This window comes from Thermobia domestica, chromosome 3 (assembly GCF_964235325.1).
Source record: "Thermobia domestica chromosome 3, izTheDome1.hap1.1, whole genome shotgun sequence".
NCBI lineage: Eukaryota > Metazoa > Arthropoda > Insecta > Zygentoma > Lepismatidae > Thermobia > Thermobia domestica.
In genome coordinates, this window is record NC_137456.1 from 64,445,368 (window position 1) to 64,471,217 (window position 25,850).

At 35.6% G+C, this 25,850-nt stretch overlaps 1 protein-coding gene across 2 annotated transcripts in view; it reads left to right on the forward strand.

Annotated features, from left to right (window-relative positions):
• Window positions 1-8,218, forward strand: part of LOC145680456 (TNF receptor-associated factor 6-like) — a 71,800-nt gene extending 63,582 nt beyond the window's left edge. For both annotated transcript variants that reach the window (XM_081751007.1, XM_081751005.1), the window contains one exon: window positions 7,141-8,218. In XM_081751007.1, the coding sequence (XP_081607133.1) occupies window positions 7,141-7,968 (828 nt within the window). In that variant the 3' untranslated portion in view covers window positions 7,969-8,218. The remainder of the gene's footprint in view (window positions 1-7,140) is intronic.
• The last annotated feature ends 17,632 nt before the right edge of the window (window positions 8,219-25,850 follow it).

The window sequence follows — 25,850 nt, forward strand, 5'->3', positions numbered from 1 at the left end:
TCATATGCATTCTTGGAGGGAGAAGGTAAAGCTGTTTTGAACTTCATCGACTACACAATACACACCGTTATTATTGTTTTAAAAAACTGGAAGCAGAGGTAGTGTGTCTGCCACGCGGAATTCGGTAGGTCGAGCATATAGCCACAAACTCCCGCAGCCCATCATCGTAAGTCCTGCATTTGTTCAGTCCCACCAGGCGAATGCCGGAATTGTACCTCCTATAGGCCAATACAGCTGTTTTCCACATCCTTGTTCCTCCCCTATTTCGGTCTGAGCCTTAGCTAACTAAAGAGTATAAAAATTGAAACTTAATTATTGTCAAAAAATGTCTACATTGCGCAGTTCTCATTTTCATTGTCCGCCCACCCAGCAGCTAGGTCCGCGTATTTCCGCCCACCCCATCAAGCGTTTCTGGCGCCGTCCCTGATAGAGTGTAAAAAAGAAGGAGATGGATTTCTTAGCTTCAGTAAAAATTGAGTAGCTGCTAGAGTGAATATTCTCAGTAGTTTATGCAATCCGTGTGAGTCGATCTGCCCCTGTAGCATATAGCTACAGTATGTCGTTTTCTGAATTGGTTGTTCGCGTTTTCTGTAGATATTGCTCGTTTTCAAACCACACAGGTGTCATCTTGCGCCATGTGAGCTTTTTTGGTGGACAAACACTGAGTGTGTGGATTTTCTCGGTGTTTTTGTTTCCTTCTACTTTCTTCATTCCACCATTTCAGTCATTTCTCATCATTACCGTCTCCCTTAGCCTTAATGCATAATCGTGGGACGTTAACTAGATACTTCATTTCCTTTCAAAGCATACTAGTGGTGTTCTTCCAAAACTAAAGAGAAATGTAGTATTGAACATCGGTAATATCGTACACCATAGGTGTCTACTACATGGGTATGGCCTTGGCTCCGAGACTCAAATATCCGTTGGAAATTTTTATTGTGTGCTCATAAAATTAATATCGAAATAACATTTTCATGACATTGACAAAAACTTAGTGCATATGACCGCAAGTTTTATTTCATGGACGTACGTTAAATAATTGTTTATTATACGTTGAATAATTGTTTATTAATATAACTTTTAGCCTCCTTAGGTATAAGGCACATCGAGGATTGAGCAATATAACATTATACTACAACAATAAATCTAAATTATAAGATTGAAAGTGACTATTTTTGTGACTCCTAATCTCTTGAACCACCCGACCGATCTCGATCAAATTTTCAACACAGATGAGGTTTGGGCCTGGGAGTGTTTTTATCATTTCATTTTGACGGTAAAACCTGGGAGAAGGGGTAGTTATAAAATAATAAATAAAACTTAATAACTCTTGAACCAAACGACCAATCTCGATTATTATTTTTTTAACATAGATGAGGTTCAAGCTGGAATGTTATCTGTTAGTTCACTTTGACGGAGCAACGTACGGGAGGAGGAGGGGGAAATGTACGAAAATCAATATAAATACAAATAAAAGTGACTAAGTTTGTGACTTAATAACTCTTGAACCGATCTCAATCAAATGTTTAACTTGTATGATGTTCGGTCCTGGAAAGTGTTTTTTAGAGTTTGTTTCATTTTAATGGTAGAACGTAGGGGAGGAGGTGAGGGACATTATATATATATATATATATATATATATATATATATATATATATATATATATATATATATATATATATATATATATATATATATATATATATATATAAACTTAACTTTTGAATCACCCGACCGATCTTGATCAAATATTCAACATAGATGAAGTTCAGGCCTGGAGCGATTTTTATAATTTTACTTTGATGGTGCAACGTAGGGGAGGGGGAGGAGGGAGGTATATGTAAAAAACTAAAAATATAAGTGACTGTCATTGTGACTTCGTCATTCTTGATTCAGCCGATCGATCTCAATCAAATTTTCAACATAGATGAAGATCGAACTTGTGGTGGCTTTTATCAAATCACTTTGACGATAGAACTTAAGGGAGGGGAAGGAGATCGAAAATGTATAAAAATAAATAAAATTTAATAACTCTTGAACCACTCGACCGAACTCTATCTCATTTTAAATATAGATGAGGATCGGACCTGAGAGGGTTTCTGTCATATCATTTTGACAGTGCAGTTTAGGGGTGATTGAAAGTGATCGAAAATGACCGATATTAAATGGAATCTATTGTTTTGGGGGTCGCTGAGCTAAACAGTGGCACTTCCGAAGCTGTTCAAATTGAGCCCCGTAACTTGGCGGAGGGAAGGGAAGAGATATAAAAATGATCGTAAATGACGAATATTACTGTCGAATCCATAGTTTTTGAGGTCGCTGAGTTGAATACTGACCTTTCGATACCGTTTACGACCAAATTCTGCTTCATAACTTGGGGGAGAGGGAGATACATAATAATGATCAAATATTAGTGTCGAATCCATAGTTTTCGGCGTCGCTAAGGTGAACAGTGATACTTCCTATCCCGTTTAAATGCAAATTTAGCACCACAACTTGGGGAAGGAAGGAAATATATAAAAATTATCGAAAATGACTATTATCAATGTCGAACTCATGGTTTTTCGAGGTCATTGCGATGAATAATGACACTTCCGATGCCGTGTCTCAACATGGGGGAGGATATATATATATATATATATATATATATATATATATATATATATATATATATATATATATGTGTGTGTGTGTGTGTGTGTGTGTGTGTGTGTGAGAGAGAGAGAGTGTGTTTATTCAAAATGACCGATATTAGTGCCGAATCCATAATTTTTGGGGGTCTCTGAGACGAACAGTGACCTTCTGATGCCCTTTAAATCCAAATTTAGCTCCGCAACTTGGGGAGGAGGGGAGAGAAATATAAAAATAATTGAAAATGATCGATTCAGAGAGCGCTTTACTAATAGTAAATAGTGACTGACTAACGAAATATTATTATTATTATTATTATTATTATTATTATTATTATTATTATTATTATTATTATTATTATTATTATTATTATTATTATTATTATTATTATTATTATTTAGTTTAACCCAACAAAGTGGGTAATTGATGCTAGTAATCCATTTTCAAAAGTGAGACTTCAAATAACTTGGAGTTTGATGCCGTTATTTTGTATTTCTAATACAGGTCGAAAGTATTCATGTAAATTGAGTTTATACAAGACATAGACAGTTGAGTCATTTTCAGTTTTCACTCAAATTATTCTAAAATAATAAGAGGTTTGATTATAATAATTATTATTTTAATTCTCTCTCTCTTTTTTGGTCAATATTGCTAAACATCATCATCATCATCACCATCCTAGGTATTTTGCCATTATTGGCAGGCTATACCTGCAACTGAGAAGGTTCGACGTTCGGTGGTCCTCAGCTAGTCTCTTCGTCTTCACGTAGCAATTTTCTGTTTTAATACCTTCTTCAGCTAGTCTCCTTCGCTCCCTCGCTCTCTTTCCTTCCACAATACCCTCTAGCACGTCCCTCATGATGCAGTTCCTCCTTAGCCATATCCTAACCAGTTCCTCTTCCTCCTCTTAACAATATCTAAAATTCTTCTTTTTTCCCCTACTGCTAATATTTCTAACACCTCATTCGTTTTACGTTCAACACAGCTAATTCTCTCCTTTTTCCCCGTCCATGCCCACATTTCAAAAGCCTGCAATTTTTTAAATCGCTTTTGCGTAATGTCCATGTTTATGCCCCATAGAGTACATATTAAAATCAGTGAAACAAAATCTCAATATTTAATTGGAAGTTTGTTTAATACAAAGATTAGCTAAACGTGGTTGAAAAGAAAAATCTAACGCCTTTAGAGTGTAAAAATAATTTTGTATTTCATGGTATTTCAAAAATCTGTGCCGTCTTGATTTTCTTTCATGCGTCTCAGGGTAGCCTCCCTAGTTTGGGAACCAGTGAAGTGTTGGATCTGTTAAAAAAAAAAATATAACCAGATTACGAAACGTTGCGATTTAGGCATATCTTATAAGTAGTGAAGCGTGGGCATCCATTAAAAATAATAAAGATCATCACCTATGGTGTACATTATCATCATACACAAAGTTAAACTATATTACATTTAGAAACATACATTGTATCCCTTATATCCATAGTAAAATTTACCTATGAAAGGGTTGAGATTTCTTAAATGCAAGACTTGCAAGACTCTTGCATGCAAGACCAAAACCAAGACCAAGAATTCCAGTGCAAGACCAAGACCAAGACTGAATGTGCAAGACCAAGACCAAGACCACCCCGGTCTTGGTCTTGGTCTTGCATTTGCTCATCACTAGAAGTCTCTACTGAAGATGTCGTGAACGAAGTTATTGAGGTGTGTATAACAAAGAAGCCAAGTCGAATATGCTTGATTTAGAATCAGAAGTGTGAGAAAGAATGAGAATTTTTTGTTAAAATATTTCTACGTATGTTTGTTTTAGGAAAATTAAAATATTTGAGTTATTTTAACTCTTCTTTTATTAGGGTTGCTATTTCAAAACTGAAAATCTACGGAACGCTACTAAATTACGGGAATCTTTGAAGTGCTTAAAATAAAAATAAGTGTTATGCACTAATTTACTTTTTTTTTTCATTAGATAGAGTTGTTCAAATATTACGTAATTACATTTTTAGTCGTTTTAGTCGACTTTCCCTAGTTAAGCAAATGTAAACAGATGATTTGTCCTCTTCCTCCTGGTACACAAAATTGTTTTTCTTTAATTTCTTAGGATCTGTCATGGGATTATTGATTAAAATATTTCAGAAGCAAGATGCAGATTGAACCAGATTACTGAAGATAACAATAAGATTGAGCAGTAAAACCTTCTGTTTCTGGCCCACTGAAACGAATGCTTCGTTCAATGTGAAACTAGTTAAATCGCGAACTTGTTAAATTCATTTTTCATGTATTCAAGTTTTTATTTCAACTTTTGAACTGCCATACTCAGAAGTTGGAGAGAATAATTATATGCCTAATTCTATGAAAAAAAAGCAAACTATAATATTCCCTTCCTTTCTTTTTCGCTGAAATCCGGGACATTTAAGCGTCCCAAGAAATATTTTAGGAGAACCGGGACGCAGATCTCGATTCCGTGACGATCCCGGATATTCCGGGACGAATGGCAACCCTATTTTTTTTTTTTTTTTTTTTTACCAAATTTCTACATTAATAACAAACAGAAACTACTGTAAAAAGGTAATAACAAAAATAACTACTGTACAGTACGTAGCAATTAAAGTTTACTCTAAAAATATTTTTTCATGTCTTTGTTTTAGATAAAATTAAACGATTGTTTTTAATTATAATCTTACATTGAATATTTATCCGCAATTAGTCTCAATATTAGGTAGGATGTGCATGTGAATAGAATTGTTAAATATGCTGCTGTCTTGCAAAAATACAGAAAACACTCCTCCCCTCGAAGGGTTTACATTCCCCCCGGGTGAAAATGTCTGAATTCAACACTGGTAGTAGAGCGCTCCTCCGTGGTACATGAAGTCCTGATATGATCCCAACTCGCGCCAAGTGGATCTTGTGTGGTGGACAACCGCCAGTGAGTGGGTTTTCTCGTGTCCTTCCATTTCCTTCATTCGACCATGTCGTTCATTATCATCATCTTTAGTCCCCAAGTCATAATCGTAGGTCGTAAAATAAAAGATTTCATTTTTTCATCATCATGAGGCAATTGGTGAACTACGTGAATTAAGAGGCAGTGAACCCAGGTCCAGAAAGTCAGAAATTATGACACCTGAGAGCTGATGCACTGTCCACGCATCACCCGGTTGAACGTGCTAAATCTAGTTAGCCATAACCCATTATGGATTGTAGCGGCAGTGAGTTCAGTACTTTTTTCTTTCTGTTAACAAATTTCATCAGTATTTCAAACCCGTATGACTATAAAGAAAAGTAAAAAGAATGAGACTTGTTTGTTAAAAAAAAAAAAAAAAGTTATCTGCGCTTCTTTGACTTGACAATTTTATTAGTCGAAGATGTTGTTTCTGGCTATGCCACGACTGTAGACGTATTAGTGTTTTTTAAATATAGTTTTTGATATTCTTTAAGCTCTATTTTCGTATGGAAAAAAATTGCAGCCATCTACATGCTTTATTGTTTGATTCCATGTTAAATAGTTAATATTCAGCTCACAAGGATTTAAAGTATGTATACGACTGCCTCCATTAAATTTGGCTCCGTTCAACATATCCTTTTGATTTTCTTGAGAAAAAATCTCAAATAAAACCAGTACCTCTGAAAACAGTGCCATGTGACTGACGTCATTTATAAACAAGCAAATTATTTCGCAACTTTGGTAAATAGAACTAGTAATAACTGAAAACATTTGAAAATGTTTAAAGTATATTTTGTTATGTAATAAGGTAAATGTACTACAGGGTGCGGCACGTAAAACCGGCCCGTCGTAATATTCTGGTATATTGTGTTTTTGGCAACACTTAAATAATCTACCTTCCTACCAAGAGATGGCGTGTCGAGGTCGGGTCGACTTACGTGACCTGCATCAGTCACGTGCAGCCGCAGCCAGTGAAACTTGTCGAAACCAGTTGAGAAAAAGGCCTCGTTGTGTTAAGCCGGGTGAGTGTCAGTGTGTGATAATGCCGTATTCGATACCCGAGCGTGTTGCCATTGTTGAAGGGTTCATTCTCACTGGATCTTTTGTGAAAACAAAGAATTTGTTTCGGGAGAAATTTCCAGGACGTTCTGTGCCAGCAAAAAGCACCATTCAGGAATTGATTGAAAAATGGCGATCGAATACGGCATTATCACACACTGACACTCACCCGGCTTAACACAACGAGGCCTTTTTCTCAACTGGTTTTGACAAGTTTCACTGGCTGCGGCTACACGTGACTGCTGCAGGTCACGTAAGTCGACCCGACCTCGACACGCCATCTCTTGGTAGGAAGGTAGATTATTTAAGTGTTGCCAAAAACACAATATACCAGAATATTACGACGAGCCGGTTTTACGTGCCGCACCCTGTATAATCAAACACCAAATATTCATTTAAATCAATTTGATATGAAATACTTAATATTTATACACCTGCAGTGCATTAGTTAGAAACGTAGATCTTCGTTATGCTTTAAAATGCTTTCTTTTAAAAATATTAAATTTCATTTGCAGCTCCACACCATGGTCTTTAATAAACTGAACTTCAAAGTGGATGAGATATACAAGTCTCAACTGGATTTTATGAAAGCGCCAAGTCTAAGAAGTCTTGAAGTAAGACCATTTTCCTACTCAAGTAATGGTGATTCTCACACGGATGATACATCTAAAGATACAAGAGTAACCACTGCATGCACTTGTGAAAATTGTGATAGCTGTCAGGACCTGTTGAAAGCAATGCAAGAAAGAATTTCAATGTTAGAAAACAGATGTCAAGTCCAAGAGACCGAAATAGACAATCTAACAACTAAGCTTGCTCAAATATCATGTAATCCTCGGTCAGTTTGTGATAATTTGCTGGAAGAACTAACATCAAGAATTTGCAATGGTGTATTCGTGTGGCACGTTAAAGAATTTTCTCAGAAGCATATGCTGATGATGGATAATCCTGGAACGGTATTCTACACGCGTGGCTTCTACACTTCAGCTTTTGGCTATAAGTTTTGTGCTCGGTTGAATATATCACCCTCTAACCCGAACTGCATGGCATTGCTCATTCACTTAATGAAAGGGGAATATGATTACTGCCTTGACTGGCCATTCTCGGGAGAAATTTACTTTACAATACTCAACCACAGAGATCCGGATCGTCATTTTAAAGATGGTGCATACGCACGAGGAGATTTGGCTGCATTCCAGCGCCCCTCTCAAGATATGAATGCCAAAGGGTTTGGTTTCCCAGAATTTATTACATTCAGTCAAATTTCTGCTCTGGGATACCTAAAAGATGACTCCATTACTATCAAAATTGAAATTATTGAAGGTGGAAAAAGGGAAAGGTAAAGATGTTACCGTGATTGGTCAGAATATGTCTCAGGGCTTTTAACATTTCTTGTTGATTTGAAATTAGTTGTTTGCTTAAAATCAAGTTTCATTTTTACATTAAATTTCCTTGAGTTAAGTATTTGCTTCCTAGTCAAAGGACGAAGAAAATATATTTTTATATATACACAAATAATATACGGAACTTATCTTCCTCAGTATTAATTAATGACTTATTTTATATTTTCCAAATATATATATATTTTTTTGAGTTGACATTAAATTATGCTTTGAAATACTAATAATGTTTATCATTTGCTGCTAATCGACGAGTTTGACAAATTCGACAGATGTTGAAAACTATTGTAGTATGAATGTAGAAATGTTTAATAATGTAATGTTGTGGTATGAATAATTCATTGGGTACGTGCATGGGCGTCCATATGTTCGATTCCAAGAGGAGGAGTGGGACTCGATTTTTCCGGTACCCTACTTTATAAACTAAATCTCTAATACTACACGATGGCACAGAAGTAGCTATTTTGTAGACTGACTGAATACATAAATAGCACTTAAATTTAATTATCACATCCAAGAAGTTGCAAACTATTACGAAATAAGTAAGACTACAAGAAAACTACCTGCTATAATACAAATATACAATAATACGTGAAGTATAAGTGAACTCCCTCGTGGCTGCGTGGTTAGCGCACGCGCCTTTGACAAGATACTTGTGTTCGATTCCTGATGGGAGCTCATGTAGTTAGTATCCTGTACTAAGCTGTAGACCCATTCCTGACTGTGCTAAACGGGGCGCTAAACTCTAAACCTATCAACTATAATATACAAGCTGAACAAAAGATATGTAAAAACGTTCAATTTAATAGGTTTTAGACCTTACAATATTGTTTTTCATACCCTGCGATACTGACAAACCATATTAATGCATAATTGTCATATAAATGACAGGAATGATACCAGCTACATATTTTACTACTTATTTTGATTTTATAAAAGTAATTTTTTTATGTGCTAAGGGGAAGAGTTAGTTGCCCCCATATGGACGCCCATGGGTTTTATATGTAATCATCTAAGTCCCATTCAGAATTGGTTTCCTTTTAGAAATCTTACTTGAAGACATAATCACTAACTTTCAATAATCATCTGTCTCCAATAGCCTGAACGGCAATAACATGGAATGTTGAACTAGAAGTTTTATTTCGAAGGCAGTTATCCACCAGCAATTTACTTTGACGTGGACTTCAATCGGAGTCAACTCTATATGAGTCATTCTCCAGAAATTGGAGATTTCATAATACTAGTCCATTGTAGTTTTTATTAACGATCTTTTAGTTGTAGTTAATGAAATAAGAAAGAGCATCAATGGAAGGTATAATCCAGCAACTGACAGCACATCTGTGTGCAAGTCGTTATACGGAGGAAATGATTACTGCGATATATTCTTGCATATGTAGGGAAGAAAATAACTTGGGTGTTTGCCCCCTCTACCCTATCCAAATTTTTACATGTAATTATGTTTATTTAACATATAGTTTATACTCACTGCTCCTTCAGATCCATCTTTTCTGAATTACTTGGAGTCTCTCCAAAATAAATAAATAAATAAACTTTGTACCCTTACAATATTGTTCCTCGTAAGTGTAAAATATTTGAATGTTAAATTTTATTAAATGTAAATGGATTACAGGTAAGCTCACCATTGGTAAAAATGTACCACAGTGCTTCCCCTTCCAAAAAATAGTATACAGTTAATGTATATATAAACTCCTAATTTACAATATTCAACTGCTGATATAAATCAATGCACTGCATATCTAAGTGTAAAGAAAAATCGAGAAATAAACATGAAATCAAAATATGTGGGTCTTCAAGCAACATGAAAAACATTGTTCTACTCTTAAAGCTAAAGAATATATTCTATATCATGTATATCAAAGTGGTCGAATTCTAGTACGCTTCTAATAACACTGATGTAGCAACGTTGAGTATAATTAGCAAATAAAGTTTGCAGATTTGATTGTAGCATTGCGCGTAAAGCCCGTTTTTTTTAAATTTTTTATTCTGTGATAAACTTTGTGGTTTTTGAAGGTAAGAACTACATGCAAAGTGCTAACACTATATTCATGTCAGTTGAAGCCAGGGATTCCCACATGAGACTATGGGGGTAATCACTTCTCATTGAAAATGATACAATCGAACTGGGGAAGTGTAAATTTGGGGTATTGGCCCTCCAAGCCCTTGGGGAGAGGATGGACAGCCCTTGGTGAAACAATGCTCTATCTTGAAGTGCAGGAATTTCTAAAGGATCATCAATTTAACTACTGCACTAGACTGGCAAGAACTTCATAACATTAGAGAAAAATTAACATCTGGTAATTCTGAATAATGCAAAAATTCCTATCAAGCTGCATGATTTTTTTGCAGTTAGTCTTTTTAAACTCATTCCGAAGAATCCTAAACCCTTTATCATCCTCGCCTACTTCATTTGTACTTCAACATCTAGGGCACATGGTCTATCCCTACTCTCATATAAGTCCTCAACATATTATTTCCATCTTCATAAGACTTCACTTCTGTTGCTGACTACCTTCTCATTCTTATTTTCTATTGCTATCGTAGTACACCCTTGTATCCTCCGAAGTTCCATAGATTTCACCTCCTTGTACATTTTTTCTCATTTTTCCCTACTCTTTCTAATTCTCCTATGTTCTCGCATTTTCTTTTGTAAAACTCTTCCCTTGCTCTGTTTGTTTCCTTTCGTAACTCGTTGTTTAACTTCCTGTACATCTTTCTGCTCTCTTCCGTATCAACATGTTTCCACGTCTTCCTTTCCCTAATTTTCTACAACATCTGTTCTGTAATCCGTGGTTTCTTAGTCGTTTTGTGTTCACGGTAACCTACTACTTCTTCTGCAGCGTGCTGTATGCAAAGATTAACATATTCCCACCTTCGATTACTATCTGCGTCTATAATTTCCTCGTTTGAGTTTTTTTTTTTTTTTTAATTTATCAACGAAAAGATTTCGTACCACCTCATTCTTCAGGTTTTTAATATTCAGCATTTTCTTGCCTACATTTTACAGTCGAATATCCACTTCGGTCAATACAAAGTTATAATCAGAGAAAATGTCAGCTCCAGGAAGGTCTTCGCGTTCTTCAAGCTATTCTGATATCTGTCCTAAATCATAACTTAGTATATCTGATGTCTTCCGCCATCTATTGGTGATTTCCATGTATATCTTCTTCCCTTGTGCTGATTGAACCACATGTTCCCAATTACTAGTGAATTCTGCCTACAAAAATTGACCAGTCCCTCTCCCCTTTCATTTCTTTCGCCTAAACCATATTTGCCTACGACACTGCCTTCCTGTTTTTCTCCCACAACTGCATTGAAATCTCCCATTACAATTATACATGCACCCCTCTTCTCCCTGTCTATAATTTTATTCTATTTTCTCATAATTTTCCTATACTTCAATTGTATGCAAAGTTGTGGGTGCGTATGTCTGTATCACTACTATGTCCTTCTTTTTCCTTTAAGTCTTAACATGATGACTGTATCATCAACACATTCTACTTTCACTATCTTCTCTTTTAAGCACTTATCAAGAATTTTCCTACACCATTATAACCGCCATTTCCATTACCTGGGTAAAACATTCTAATCCTTCACTGTTCAACACCCCATTTCTTTCTCATCTAACTTCACAAGCTCCTACCAAATCTAGATTATTTTGTTTCATTTCTTTCAAATTTTCTAATTTCTCTCCCTGTAATCCTATATATAGATACATGGAATATGGCCATGTACCACAATGTGAGCTTGTGCGACTATGTACTATACCAATGGCGGAGCTACAACTCCTGCTATTACTCAAGCATTTAAGCTAAAATCGTTTCAGCAAACGCTGGTTTTTGTATTCTTATTTTAATGATAAATATTTTCCTACAATACTTTGTCGAAGGGACATTATAACCCGCAACTTCTCTTTGCGTACGCCATTACCGCCAACAATGCTTTAGCATGTGTAAAATAATTAGTACAGAGAACATGAGAAATGAACCGCTGATGACAGGAAGTTCTTAATAGCCTATGATCCGATGACTCATCTTTCACCTTATTTCCAATAAGAGACAGTGTTCATATATGACGGACGCTAGAAGAAATTTATGATCCGAACAGTCTTCTCCCTACTATGAAACATGACAGTGGCTCGGTGACGCAGTGGATTACAATTTCTTGGTATTCTGTGGATCCTGTGATTATGATCACAGAACGCTTTAGTACATTGATTATGTGGATATTCTAGATGATCACGTGCGTTCTAGGGTTCAGGTTCGAATGTTTCAGTCCAGTAACCCAATTTAAGATGACAGTGCGCTCATTCACTTCGCTGGAGATTTAGAAGTGTGGTTTCATGAACACCGGGATGAAGTACACCTCCCCCCCCTGGCTCTCAACAGTATTGAATTATTGTGGCCAGTTCGCAAGTTCAGACTCCGGAGCAGATATTTTTCACCATCCTTACTACACCACATGAGGAATGGTAAAATATTATTCATCTGGAAAACTTTGATTTATCTTCATTCCACGACGATTGAGAACTGTTCACGCCAGTAATCAGGTAAGTTGCATTTTGTTTATGTACCTTGTATATAGGAGTTATAGTCCATCGTAAATTGGTCGGAATGACATGAAAAGGTCGAGTAATGGAACATTGTACAGTTACTATTTTAAGCCTAAATTTTATTAAAGTAGTACTAGTGGATGTGAAATGTATACTAATTATCAATTTCTGATCTATTAGTCTTCGATTTCTAGAAAACCTTATGAATTTCCTTCCCATAAATACAGGCTTCGAAGCTAACCCTGTGGCCACTTCTATTCCACATCAATTGATTTATTAATGCAGTCTATGTTCAAAATAATCAGCAAGTTCATTTACCCGACCTTGATATAATATTTTGTTCTCGAGTTATGGCCCTTTATTTTATCATCTCCAACCCTACCCTCTTGGCTAGCATGCACGCTTTTTTGTGCACGAAGTTCCAAGTTGGATTCCCGGTGGTTCGGATTCTACCTTAAAAACTGTAACTCTGCGTCTAACTAATCCAACTAATCAATGCATCCTTCCTACCAATTTTGTGCGGGCTATAGCTCCAAAATGATGTATTTGTGTACGTACCTTTCTTGATCTGTATTTTTTTTGTATCGTATTAGGATTCATCTCCGAAAGATTTTTGGTGTAGTTTTTGAACATCCTGTATATATGATGAGCGATGCGCAAGAACACAGCATGGGCAATAGCCGCCATTGCATTAAAGAACTAAGACACTTTTTTTGGTACACCCTATATTCTTTTCTTACAGGGGAACGTATTTCCAGTTATCTTTTATTTTTATTCTAACTGTTGTATAGAATTTCTATTTATAAAACACAACAGAGTGTTACGTGCTAACTACGTACAGTTCAACTCTTGTCTTTAGAAGACACACCCAAATTGCACATTTAAGTGTATAGTACGCAGATAGAGTTCATAGTACTATTGAAGAATATTCCCAAATGATCCCTAATCCAGATATAATTAGCAGCGGCACACCCAGTTTAATCTGGTTAAAACCATTTTCATCTGTTCGTGCATATTTGACACGTGTGTCATTAACAGACAAAAAAAATATACATTTCTTATAACATGTATATCTTTCTATAATGCCGATATACGAAGTGAATTCAAAAAGTTTTCCTCTGGCCACCTTAGATCATCCTAGCAAATTATGAAGTGTTTAGTATCCACATAGTATTTCCTTGTAAAATTCTAGATTGTAACATTGTAGTCCCTTTTTCTGTTACATTTTTACTGGACAGAGAAGAGCAAGATTGTAGTAATGTCTAATACATTATAAACAAAGATACCGTTCGTAAGGTTTCTCTTGCTTATTAGTTCCGTAGTAAGAAAATGAGCCGAAAAATCATACTTGTAGAAACCAAATAGAAATCTCATTATATGATGTTATCAAGGATTGATCAAGACATCACAAATATGGGTTTCTAGCATCATTGATAAGATAACTAACTCTACGGCTTATGAAACCCGGAGATTCAATGGCGCGTTCAGAAAAGCTCCCATTGACTTCTGTCCTTAGTCAATTGGGTCCAGTTTCTACTTTGTATTCTGTGCGTAGGTCCTTGTAATAGTTGTTTCCCGATTGAATTTCCAGTTAAAAATTTTGAACGAGTTCCTACTTTCTTCTATTCTGGCTACATGACCTGCCCACCTGAGCCTCCTAGATTTGATGACCCTAGCAATCTTCAAATAAATAGTATAAATTATGTAGTTCCTCATTATGAAGTTTCTACCCATTCCCGTTCCTATTGGATCCGAATATTCGTCCCAGGATTTTATTCTCAAATACTTTCAATTTGCGTTTTTCTTTCAGAATAATCGATCATGTTTCGCAACCATCAGCGGCGGCTGGTACTATATGTTGCATGGTTGTGCAACCGGATATTTTTAATACTAAAAATATTTTAAGTATTAAAGTAGTGTATCAGTAAAAAATACATCTTTGTTCTTGAGCGCAAAACAGTATTGATGCATTTCTAAAAAAAACAATTAAAAAACTGAAAGAAAGAGAGATTTACATTTCCAGTGGCAGGGAGCGTTGCCACTGGAAGCACTAACATTGAGCATATGGCAGCGAGCTCCTATCTCTTAACATGGTGAAGTGGATTTATTCTTGCATCGCTCTTATCTTCTCGTATTGCCCGCTTGTAGTTGCATCTTCTTCCGCGACTGGTCAGCTTCTGTAATAGTTACGAATTCCTCCGCTTAGCAGCGCTTGACTCAATTGATAGGAGTAGTAGAAAAATGATCGATCTGGGCCAACCTAGCTCAGAAGAGAACAACTCACAAGCCCCTGGGAAAATGACCATCGTACACCGTGAGCCCACGGTCTTTTACGACCTCCATTTTAGGGGTGAATTTATTCCCTTTTATGAGCACTTTTTAGGGGGTGTACTCGTTCCCTTTTATGATTACTTTTTCAACCCCTATTTGAACATTTTAACATAGCAGAAATTTATGAACACATTCTCCACCCCTATTTTAACGTAGCACTGATTTCGTTCCCAACCCTTAATTTAACATAGCAGAAGTGACACAAGCATGTCCCCAAACTACTGACCATCGTGAACAAAGGTCAAACTCGAAAACAAAACAACATATCGAGGTGCTGTTTCCACATTTAGTACAAGTTCCAAAATAATGGCCATCGAGGTCAAAGGTCAAAACTCGAAAACGGAGCCACATACTCAGGTGCTGTTTCCACATTTAGTAATTGGTCATCAACTACTACGAGTTCCAAAATAGTGGCCATCGAGGTCAAAGGTCAATATACTTAAAACCTAATTACTCGAAAATGGATCCACATATTGAGGTGCTGTTTCCACATTTAGCAATTGGTCATCAGGTACTACAAGTTCCAAAATAATGATCATCGAGGTCAAAGGTCAACATACTTAAAACCTAATTACTCGAAAATGGATCCACATATTGAGGTGCTGTTTCCACATTTAGCAATTGGTCATCAGGTACTACAAGTTCCAAAATAATGATCATCGAGGTCAGAGGTCAACATACTTAAAACCTAATTACTCGAAAACGGAGCCACATATTGAGATGGTGTTTCCACATTTAGTAATTGGTCATCAGGTGCTACAAGTTCCAAAATAATGACCATCGAGGTCAAAGGTCAACATACTTAAAACCTAATAACTCGAAAACGGAGACACACATTGAGGTGCTGTTTCCAAATCTAGTAATAGATCATTAACTAGTACATGTTAAAAAGTACTGACCATCGAGGTTAAAGAACGGAGCCAAATATTGAGGTGCTGTTTCCAAATCTAGTAATTGGTCATCAACTACTACAAGTTTCAAAAATAATGGTCATTGAGGTCAAAGGTCAATCTCGTAAATGAAACCACATATTGAGATAACGTTTCCTCATTTAGTAAATTTTTGTGATTTATTCAATTTTGTACAAAGCAGAAAAAAAAGTGAAGAAGGAATAAATTTGAGTGGCTTATTTACTTTTGTAGTAATGAGAAAGAAATCAAAGGAACACAATTTTAACTAGAGCAGAATTTCTGTACCTTTTTGGGCTATTCAAAGCAAGAATTAACAAGAAAGAAAGCAAAGATATGCCATATTAATTAGCTGAGAATTATATGTCATCTTGTATTATTTAAACAAAACGAAGGGCTAAATTTGAGAAAGCGAACATGGACCATTTTACTCAAATTTGGATAGAGTATTTATCTTTGTATGAACCAGAAAAAAATGAAGGTTCAATATTTCTATATAATTTTGTACTACCCAAATAAACGAAATTTTATTTTTATACCAATTACAAGAAAATCAAAGAAGGGTCATTTTATACCTCTTTGTGTTATTCAAATAATAGAGGGAACAAATTTCAGTGGTCTATTTTATTTTTGTACCAATCAGAAGAAAAGCAAAGATATGCCATTTTAACTATTTAAACAAACGAAAAGATAAATTTGAATGACCTATTCAATTTTGTACCAACGAGAAATGCCATTTTGTACTAATCAAATAAACAAAAAAGCCGAAGAAGGATCATTTTAACTAACTCAGACTTTTATACCATTTTGTACTACTCCAATAAACGAAGGAATACCAACCAGAAAAAAAAGAAGTGAAGATTAGGTGGATTATTTTCTTTTGTACCAACTAGAAAAGAGAAGAAGAGCTACTTTAACTAGCTCAGAATTTATGTAACTTTTGAACTACTGAAATGTTCTATTTTTGTATTAATCAGAAAAAAGTGAAAAAAATACCATTTTAACAAGCTCAGAATTTATATACATTTTGTACTAATCAAATATACGAAAGAATAAATTTAAGTGACCTATTCAATTTTGTACCCATGAGAAATTGCATTTTAACTGGCTCAGAATTTTACTACTCAAATAAACAATGGAGTATTTAGTTTTATATCACCAAAAAAATTAATTGCACCATTTTGGACTATTCAAATAAACAAAGGACTTATAATTTGTGTCAACTCTAAAATCAATTAAACGAAGTAATGCGTTTGAGTGAGCTATTTAATTTGAAAAACCGAAGTTGAGTATTTTATACCATTTTGTATTATTTCAACAAACAAAGGAATAAGCTAAAAAAGGATCATTTTATATCATTTTAAACTAGCCTAATAAACGAAGGCATAAATATGAGTGAGCTATTTAGCTTTGTACGAACCAGAAAAAAAGTGAAGAAGGTTCATTTTATACCTTTTGGTGCAATTCAAATAATCGAGGGAATAAATTTGGATGGTCTATTTTATTTTTGTACTCATTCGAAAAAAGCGAAGGACCATTTTATACCTTTTTTGCTTATTCCTTTGTTTGTTGAAATAATACAAAATGGTATAAAATACTCAACTTCGGTTTTTCAAATTAAATAGCTCACTCAAACGCATTACTTCGTTTAATTGATTTTAGAGTTGACACAAATTATAAGTCCTTTGTTTATTTGAATACTCCAAAATGGCGCAATTTCTTTTTTTTTCTTGGTGATATAAAACTAAATACTCCATTGTTTATTTGAGTAGTAAAATTCTGAGCCAGTTAAAATGCAATTTCTCATGGGTACAAAATTGAATAGGTCACTTAAATTTATTCTTTCGTATATTTGATTAGTACAAAATGTATATAAATTCTGAGCTTGTTAAAATGGTATTTTTTCACTTTTTTCTGATTAATACAAAAATAGAACATTTCAGTAGTTCAAAAGTTACATAAATTCTGAGCTAGTTAAAGTAGCTCTTCTTCTCTTTTCTAGTTGGTACAAAAGAAAATAATCCACCTAATCTTCACTTCTTTTTTTTCTGGTTGGTATTCCTTCGTTTATTGGAGTAGTACAAAATGGTATAAAAGTCTGAGTTAGTTAAAATGATCCTTCTTCGGCTTTTTTGTTTATTTGATTAGTACAAAATGGCATTTCTCGTTGGTACAAAATTGAATAGGTCATTCAAATTTATCTTTTCGTTTGTTTAAATAGTTAAAATGGCATATCTTTGCTTTTCTTCTGATTGGTACAAAAATAAAATAGACCACTGAAATTTGTTCCCTCTATTATTTGAATAACACAAAGAGATATAAAATGACCCTTCTTTGATTTTCTTGTAATTGGTATAAAAATAAAATTTCGTTTATTTGGGTAGTACAAAATTATATAGAAATATTGAACCTTCATTTTTTTCTGGTTCATACAAAGATAAATACTCCATCCAAATTTGAGTAAAATGGTCCATGTTCGCTTTCTCAAATTTGGAGAATTATGTCATCTTGTATTATTTAAACAAAACGGAGCCCTTCGTTTTGTTTAAATAATACAAGATGACATATAATTCTCAGCTAATTAATATGGCATATCTTTGCTTTCTTTCTTGTTAATTCTTGCTTTGAATAGCCCAAAAAGGTACAGAAATTCTGCTCTAGTTAAAATTGTGTTCCTTTGATTTCTTTCTCATTACTACAAAAGTAAATAAGCCACTCAAATTTATTCCTTCTTCACTTTTTTTTCTGCTTTGTACAAAATTGAATAAATCACAAAAATTTACTAAATGAGGAAACGTTATCTCAATATGTGGTTTCATTTACGAGATTGACCTTTGACCTCAATGACCATTATTTTTGAAACTTGTAGTAGTTGATGACCAATTACTAGATTTGGAAACAGCACCTCAATATTTGGCTCCGTTCTTTAACCTCGATGGTCAGTACTTTTTAACATGTACTAGTTAATGATCTATTACTAGATTTGGAAACAGCACCTCAATGTGTGTCTCCGTTTTCGAGTTATTAGGTTTTAAGTATGTTGACCTTTGACCTCGATGGTCATTATTTTGGAACTTGTAGCACCTGATGACCAATTACTAAATGTGGAAACACCATCTCAATATGTGGCTCCGTTTTCGAGTAATTAGGTTTTAAGTATGTTGACCTTTGACCTCGATGATCATTATTTTGGAACTTGTAGTACCTGATGACCAATTGCTAAATGTGGAAACAGCACCTCAATATGTGGATCCATTTTCGAGTAATTAGGTTTTAAGTATGTTGACCTTTGACCTCGATGGCCACTATTTTGGAACTCGTAGTAGTTGATGACCAATTGCTAAATGTGGAAACAGCACCTCAATATGTGGATCCATTTTCGAGTAATTAGGTTTTAAGTATATTGACCTTTGACCTCGATGGCCACTATTTTGGAACTCGTAGTAGTTGATGACCAATTACTAAATGTGGAAACAGCACCTGAGTATGTGGCTCCGTTTTCGAGTTTTGACCTTTGACCTCGATGGTCATTATTTTGGAACTTGTACTAAATGTGGAAACAGCACCTCGATATGTTGTTTTGTTTTCGAGTTTGACCTTTGTTCACGATGGTCAGTAGTTTGGGGACATGCTTGTGTCACTTCTGCTATGTTAAATTAAGGGTTGGGAACGAAATCAGTGCTACGTTAAAATAGGGGTGGAGAATGTGTTCATAAATTTCTGCTATGTTAAAATGTTCAAATAGGGGTTGAAAAAGTAATCATAAAAGGGAACGAGTACACCCCCTAAAAAGTGCTCATAAAAGGGAATAAATTCACCCCTAAAATGGAGGCCTGCTATGTTATGTAGTCTTCTGCTCTTATATGTGTTCGTAATCTTATGTTACCTACTATATTAAAATAGTGCTATGTGTTATCTGCTCTTCTATGTGTTATCTGCTATATTCAGTATAGGGGTTGAAAAATATGCTCATAAAAGAGATGAGTTCACCCTTGTTATGTTATGTACTCGTAATCTTATATGTTATCTGCTATGTTAAAATAGTGTTATGTGTTATCTTCTCTTCTATGTGTTCGTAATCTTATGTGTTATCTCCTATGTTAAAATAGGGGTTGAAAAATATGCTCATAAAAGGGAATGAATACACCCTTGTTATGTTACGTACTCTTATGTGTTATCTCCTCTGCTGTATGTTACGTATTCTTATGTGTTATCTTCTCTTCTATGTGTTCGTAATCTTATGTGTTATCTCCTATGTTAAAATAGGGGTTGGAAAATATGCTCATAAAAGGGAATAAATACACCCTTGTTATGTTACGTACTCTTATGTGTTATCTCCTCTGCTGTATGTTACGTAGTGTTATGTGTTATCTTCTCTTCTATGTGTTCGTAATCTTATGTGTTATCTCCTATGTTAAAATAGGGGTTGAAAAATATGCTCGTAAAAGAGAACGAGTACACCCCCTAAAATGGAGGTCATAAAAGGGAACGAGTACACCCCCTAAAAAGTGCTCATAAAAGGGAATAAATTCACCCCTAAAATGGAGGTCGTAAAAGACCGTGAGCTCACGGTGTACGATGGTCATTTTCCCAGGGGCTTGTGAGTTGTTCTCTTCTGAGCTAGGTTGGCCCAGATCGATCATTTTTCTACTACTGATAGGGTGAGGGAGGTACAGACGCTTGGAAGAAAGAAGTTATTCAAAAACACAAATTCGCAAAGAACAAATATAAATCTGCTGGTAGCAGGGATGGATCCAGGCTGAAAATTTGGGGGGCGGTCGTTCGAAGTCAATAGATTTTATTTAACATTTATAATACAAAGGTGAAAATTCTTGGGATAAGTTTTATTTTTAAAAAATCCTATTCGGGGGGGGGGGGGTCAATCGAGTCTCGAAGAAGAAAATGTCTTATCACTGATCTAATTCCTAGCTCTGTATCTTTCGTGCACATGATCCCGTGTTCGATTTCCGGCGGAGAGCATAAAAAAATTCATATCAGATCATTCACTTCCAATACTCATCTGTCTTCTTTAGCCTAATTTGCTGGAATGTTAAACGTTTTTTATTTATTTTCTAAGAAAAACTTCTTAGATTTCATGCTTCTTTATACTAGAACAGCAGACAAAAATACCTGGTTTCTGAAAATGGACTTTTTGTACCGTATATTTATACAAATAAATGCTAACAAAATGCATATTGTCGGAGGAGAGAGGTGTTTCTGGACCCTAAAGAAAATAAAGCGGAAAATATTTGCGGTAGCGATGCTTTCTATTCAGAAAAAAACTTGGTGAGGAGCATTTCAGATTTCAATGAAGTCATAGAAAAATTTGAAGCTCCCCCCCCCCAAAAAAAACGAAGAAAGACCTTCCATTCTAAAATAATGCATAGTTTATACAATTAAATAGTTTTGTTTAACTGCGTGCATGCAATTTTTTGTTTTTTTTTTCTTCTTTTCGGATTAACGCCATCATTCATGGATTACAGCACATACTATATATTCGATTTATCTCTTGTTCAATAACTTGAGTGTAGAGGGTTTGTATATAAATAGTGTATAAACTAGGGATGGCCAAATTTTTCCGGAATCCGGATTCCGGAAATTTTGTTTTCCGGAATCGGAAAATTTACTTTCCGGAATTCAGAAAAATTCCGGAATTCGGAAAAATTCCGGAATTCGGAAAAATTCCGGAATTCAGAAAAATTCCGGAATTCGGAAAAAATCCGGAATTCGGAAAAAATCCGGAATTCGGAAAAATTCCGGATTTTGGAAAAATTCCGGAATTCAGAAAAATTCCGGAATTCAAAAAAATTCCGGAATTCGGAAAAATTCCGGAATTCAGAAAAAATCCGGATTTCGGAAAAATTCCGGAATTCAGAAAAAATCCGGAATTCGGAAAAATTCCGGATTTCGGAAAAATTCCGACATTCGGAAAAAATCCGGAATTTAGAAAAAATCGGAATTTTTCCGAGATCCGGAATTTTTCCGATTTTACTTTCCGGATTCCGGAAAGTAAAAATTCTGGAATTGGCCATCCTTAGCTAGTAGCTGTTTAAAGAGAAACACAATAATGAATATGCTATATATACTGTATTAATTTCTTGTAGTTGGATATGTCTTTATCATTTACGTAGGCAATTGCTACTGCAGTTATTTACTACTTTATGAGAAAGGTCTTATTTTCACACACAAAAAAGTCGCCGGTATGTCTCAAACATTATCGCGTTCCCACCTGCAGCTGCTCCAAAGCACTGCAAACTACTTTTTAACCAGACGAAAGGCAGTGAAGGAAAATAAATCTCAACAAATATTCTAATAACATTCGCTTATTGTCAACATACCTACAGTGAGCGCAGAAAGTGTTCGTACACCGTGCATACTTTATATTGAAAACAGCTAGCATGAGAACGGGAGGTGGAAAATATATATATAACCAGAATTAAGACTACACATTCATACATTTTATTTCTATATACAAGAGAAAGGCCAAACAAACACAATCACTGTTTTGTTCAGAAGAAAAGAGACAATTCCTTTTTTGTAAACGCAAAAAGTCACCGTACACTTATGCTTGAATTAATGCTTATAAAGTATATTACGTTATTTAATATTTTGTGAGATTACCCTGTGCGTTAATGATTGTCTGTAGTCTTTGTGGCACTGATTTCACCTGTAGTAGTTCGTAGTTCTGTAGCTTCGGGACTGATTATGTCCCATTCTTCTTGAATAGCTTTTCTTAGGCCTTCTTTAGTAGACAAGCTGTGCCTTCTGATTCTTGTCTCCAGAACAGATCATAGATGTTCTATGGGGTTCATGTCTGGGGATTGGGGAGGTGTGCCAAGCTGTTTCAAGGTATTATAGAGTCAGGGGCGGATCCAGAGGGGGGGCGATCACCCCACCCCCCACAAGAGGAAACTCTTATTTTATATATAAATAAACCCATCCATAACAAGTTTGGAGCTCTTAAAAGTAGCAGTATTACCGCCGACCGCCCCCCCCAGAAGTCCGTCCTGGATCCGCCCCTGGCAAACCTTGCAGACAGGTCTTGTTCAACAGTACAAACAATAATTGCGATGTATAATGTTTCTATCACTGTGTGAAACCATAAAAAAAATAATAAAATAATAATAATAAAAAAAAAAGAACTGAAAGACCAAGAGTGTTAAGTGAACAAGTTAAACGTTACATTATTAGGGAAAGAAAAAAGGTTCCAAAAAGTAGTGCTGTGCAACGGATCTGGAAACACGCGGTGTTAAAGTATCAGCCAGTACAGTGCGGAATATTTGCAGGGTATCATGGTCGGATAGCCAGGAAAATGTTCTGGGTGAACAAGACAAATCGTATAAAGAGACTAAAGTTTGAAAAAGAGTATAAAGATAAAGGATCAGGCTTCTTTCTGGAATAGGGCCATATTTTCGGACGAAAATAAATTTAATTTTATCGAGTCCAATGGGAGGCGTATGGTATGGCGCAAGGTGAATACAGAGATGAATCCTCAAAATCTCGTCCCTAAAGTAAGACACGGAGGAGGGTCCGTGCTCGTCTGGGGTTGTATGAGTGCCTCAGGAGTGGGTCGTCTCCACCTTATCGATGGAGTGATGATCCACAAAGTGTATATTAACATATTAAAGGAATATCTCCATACTAGTGCCAGAAGATGGTTCTTGAAAACAATTTATTGTTCAGCAAGACAACGACTCCAAACATACAGCGGAAAATACTCGGTTGTGGCTACTCTACACAGGGGCGGATCCAGGACGGACTTCTGGGGAAGGGGCGGTCGGCAGTAATACTGCTACTTTTAAGAGCTCCAAACTTGTTATGGATGGGTTTATTTATATATAAAATAAGAAAGTTTCCTCTTGTGTGTGTGGGGGGGGGCGATGGCCCCGATCGCCCCCCTCTGGATCTGCCCCTGAGGTTTGCTATCTTTCTCAAAGACTTACCCTTCTTATGCACTTTAATAATTACTTTTCTTGTCTCCTCATTTGTTTCTGTTCGGTTGCTTCCCATTTCGACAGCCCACCGTGCAGTTTTTTCACTCCTATTCACAACTAAACTCATTCTGTTACTCGTCATGCTATACAGAGGTGTATACTCAGGTGAATACTAGTGAACCCCAGTTGTGGTATCTTTGTTTCGTATTCGTACGTCAGGTGTACGATCACTTTTTGCGTCTACTCTATACATTTTCTACGGAATTTATTTACTTTCTGACCATTAAACTTGTCTTTGTGGTTCTTTATTGATATATTCATAAAGCTTAGTTTTCATTATTCATATTGTGTGTGTTATTACACTTCTTAAATTTTCTGTTTCTTTTTCGCAGGCATTCTCGTTTCAATAGCATAGGTGTACGAACACTTTCTGCGCTCACTGTTTGTACAGTAAATACAAATTTATAATTTTTGACTTTACGAAGTATACAATGTAATTGTTCAATAATTAACATAAGCAGGCATTCATAGTTAACAAAACTAATAAGCGGGTGATTGATGACTCAGTGGTAGAGTTTTCATCTATGGTATTCTAACTCAGGACATGTGGGTTTTCGATGGCTAATTTTGTGTTCGAAAATTTTCCCGGTGGTAGGCCTACTCTTGGTTCACTTTCTTATATTTGTTCCATCATCACTCATTAACGAATTTAGTTTATCAAAACTCTATAGCCATATATTCATTCTGTCCGTCAGTGAAACAAACAGTCTCAAGAACTATCTGATGGATTACCAATCAATTTTGGCCATGATGTACAGAGTCAATAGTTAAGAATCGAGTTCCCTGATGAATGTAATATTCAAACCGGAAGCGGTACAAATCAACCATTTCCGGTTTTAACGTTAATCATTATATAGTAAATATGGTAATAGATAGCGAGAAGCGGTTTCCAGTAATCGACATATATAACATTCATGTAGATAGAATGTTACCCAGTTTGTGTATCTGCTGAAAATAATGAGCTTAGGTATTTAGAGAGCATTTTCCGCTTTAGAAAATGTGTGCTTGGTAAAGAATGTAGAGAATTAGCTGAGTCAGGCACGTAGCTAGAATATGGTAATAGGAAGGGGGGGGGGATCTGTCACGAAATACTGTGGTTATTTACCAGGGGCTCAATCAATCTAAACTATTTTATTGGCAACATATATTGGTTCGTTTAGCCAAGATTTCTAATGGGGACATGATATGAAACACTATGGTTACACAAAAGAGGCTCGATCAATCTACATATTTTACTGACAACATACCCATATTGATTGGTTAGGACAATAAAATGAGGATATATTAGTAAGTATTTTAATAAGAAGCTATGAAGAAATCTCGAGTAAAAGAATATAAAAAAAGTATTGAAAAAGATATCGTCTTCCGAGGTCATTCGAACGGTGTCGAGAATTTTGCGTCTGGGAAATTTGCGCCCTACCTCAAGAACAGGGAAAATTGCGCGTGCGATGTAGTACCTCCACCGGGAAGTTTGAGCCCTGCGAAATAAAAGAAACTATTGGAGCTTACGCATTTCCTCGGAGGGGCTGACATTACAGCATAAACAATCCTTCCCCCACAACCATACCATTTGTGATTTATTTTCATTGTGGCTGTATAAGGGGAGAATAAACTTCAATATAAGCCAAAAGAACACAACGGATCAACGCAATCACTGCTTCTTCCAGAGATGATTTTGGGGGAACACTGGCCTCCCCAGAGCTCTCAGAGTGCCCCCTCGGAGGAGACCAAAATAATACGTCTATAATATAATAATAAATAGAATAGTACCAACAGTGACCCCCCTCCGGAATACTAAATGTGCCCCCCGGAACATTTTTCCTGAAAGAACGACTGAACGCAATTGTGTGTTTGAAGTGTAATTCCAGCAAGTAAACACACTGTACATAGTTTTCTTGATAATATTACTGAACTGATTTTACATTCACTTTACATTTTCTTTTCTATATTTTGTGTCCTGAAAAGCCAAACAACTCGCAAGGATTGTGAACAGAGATATCTGGGTAGAGCCAAACAGCCTTT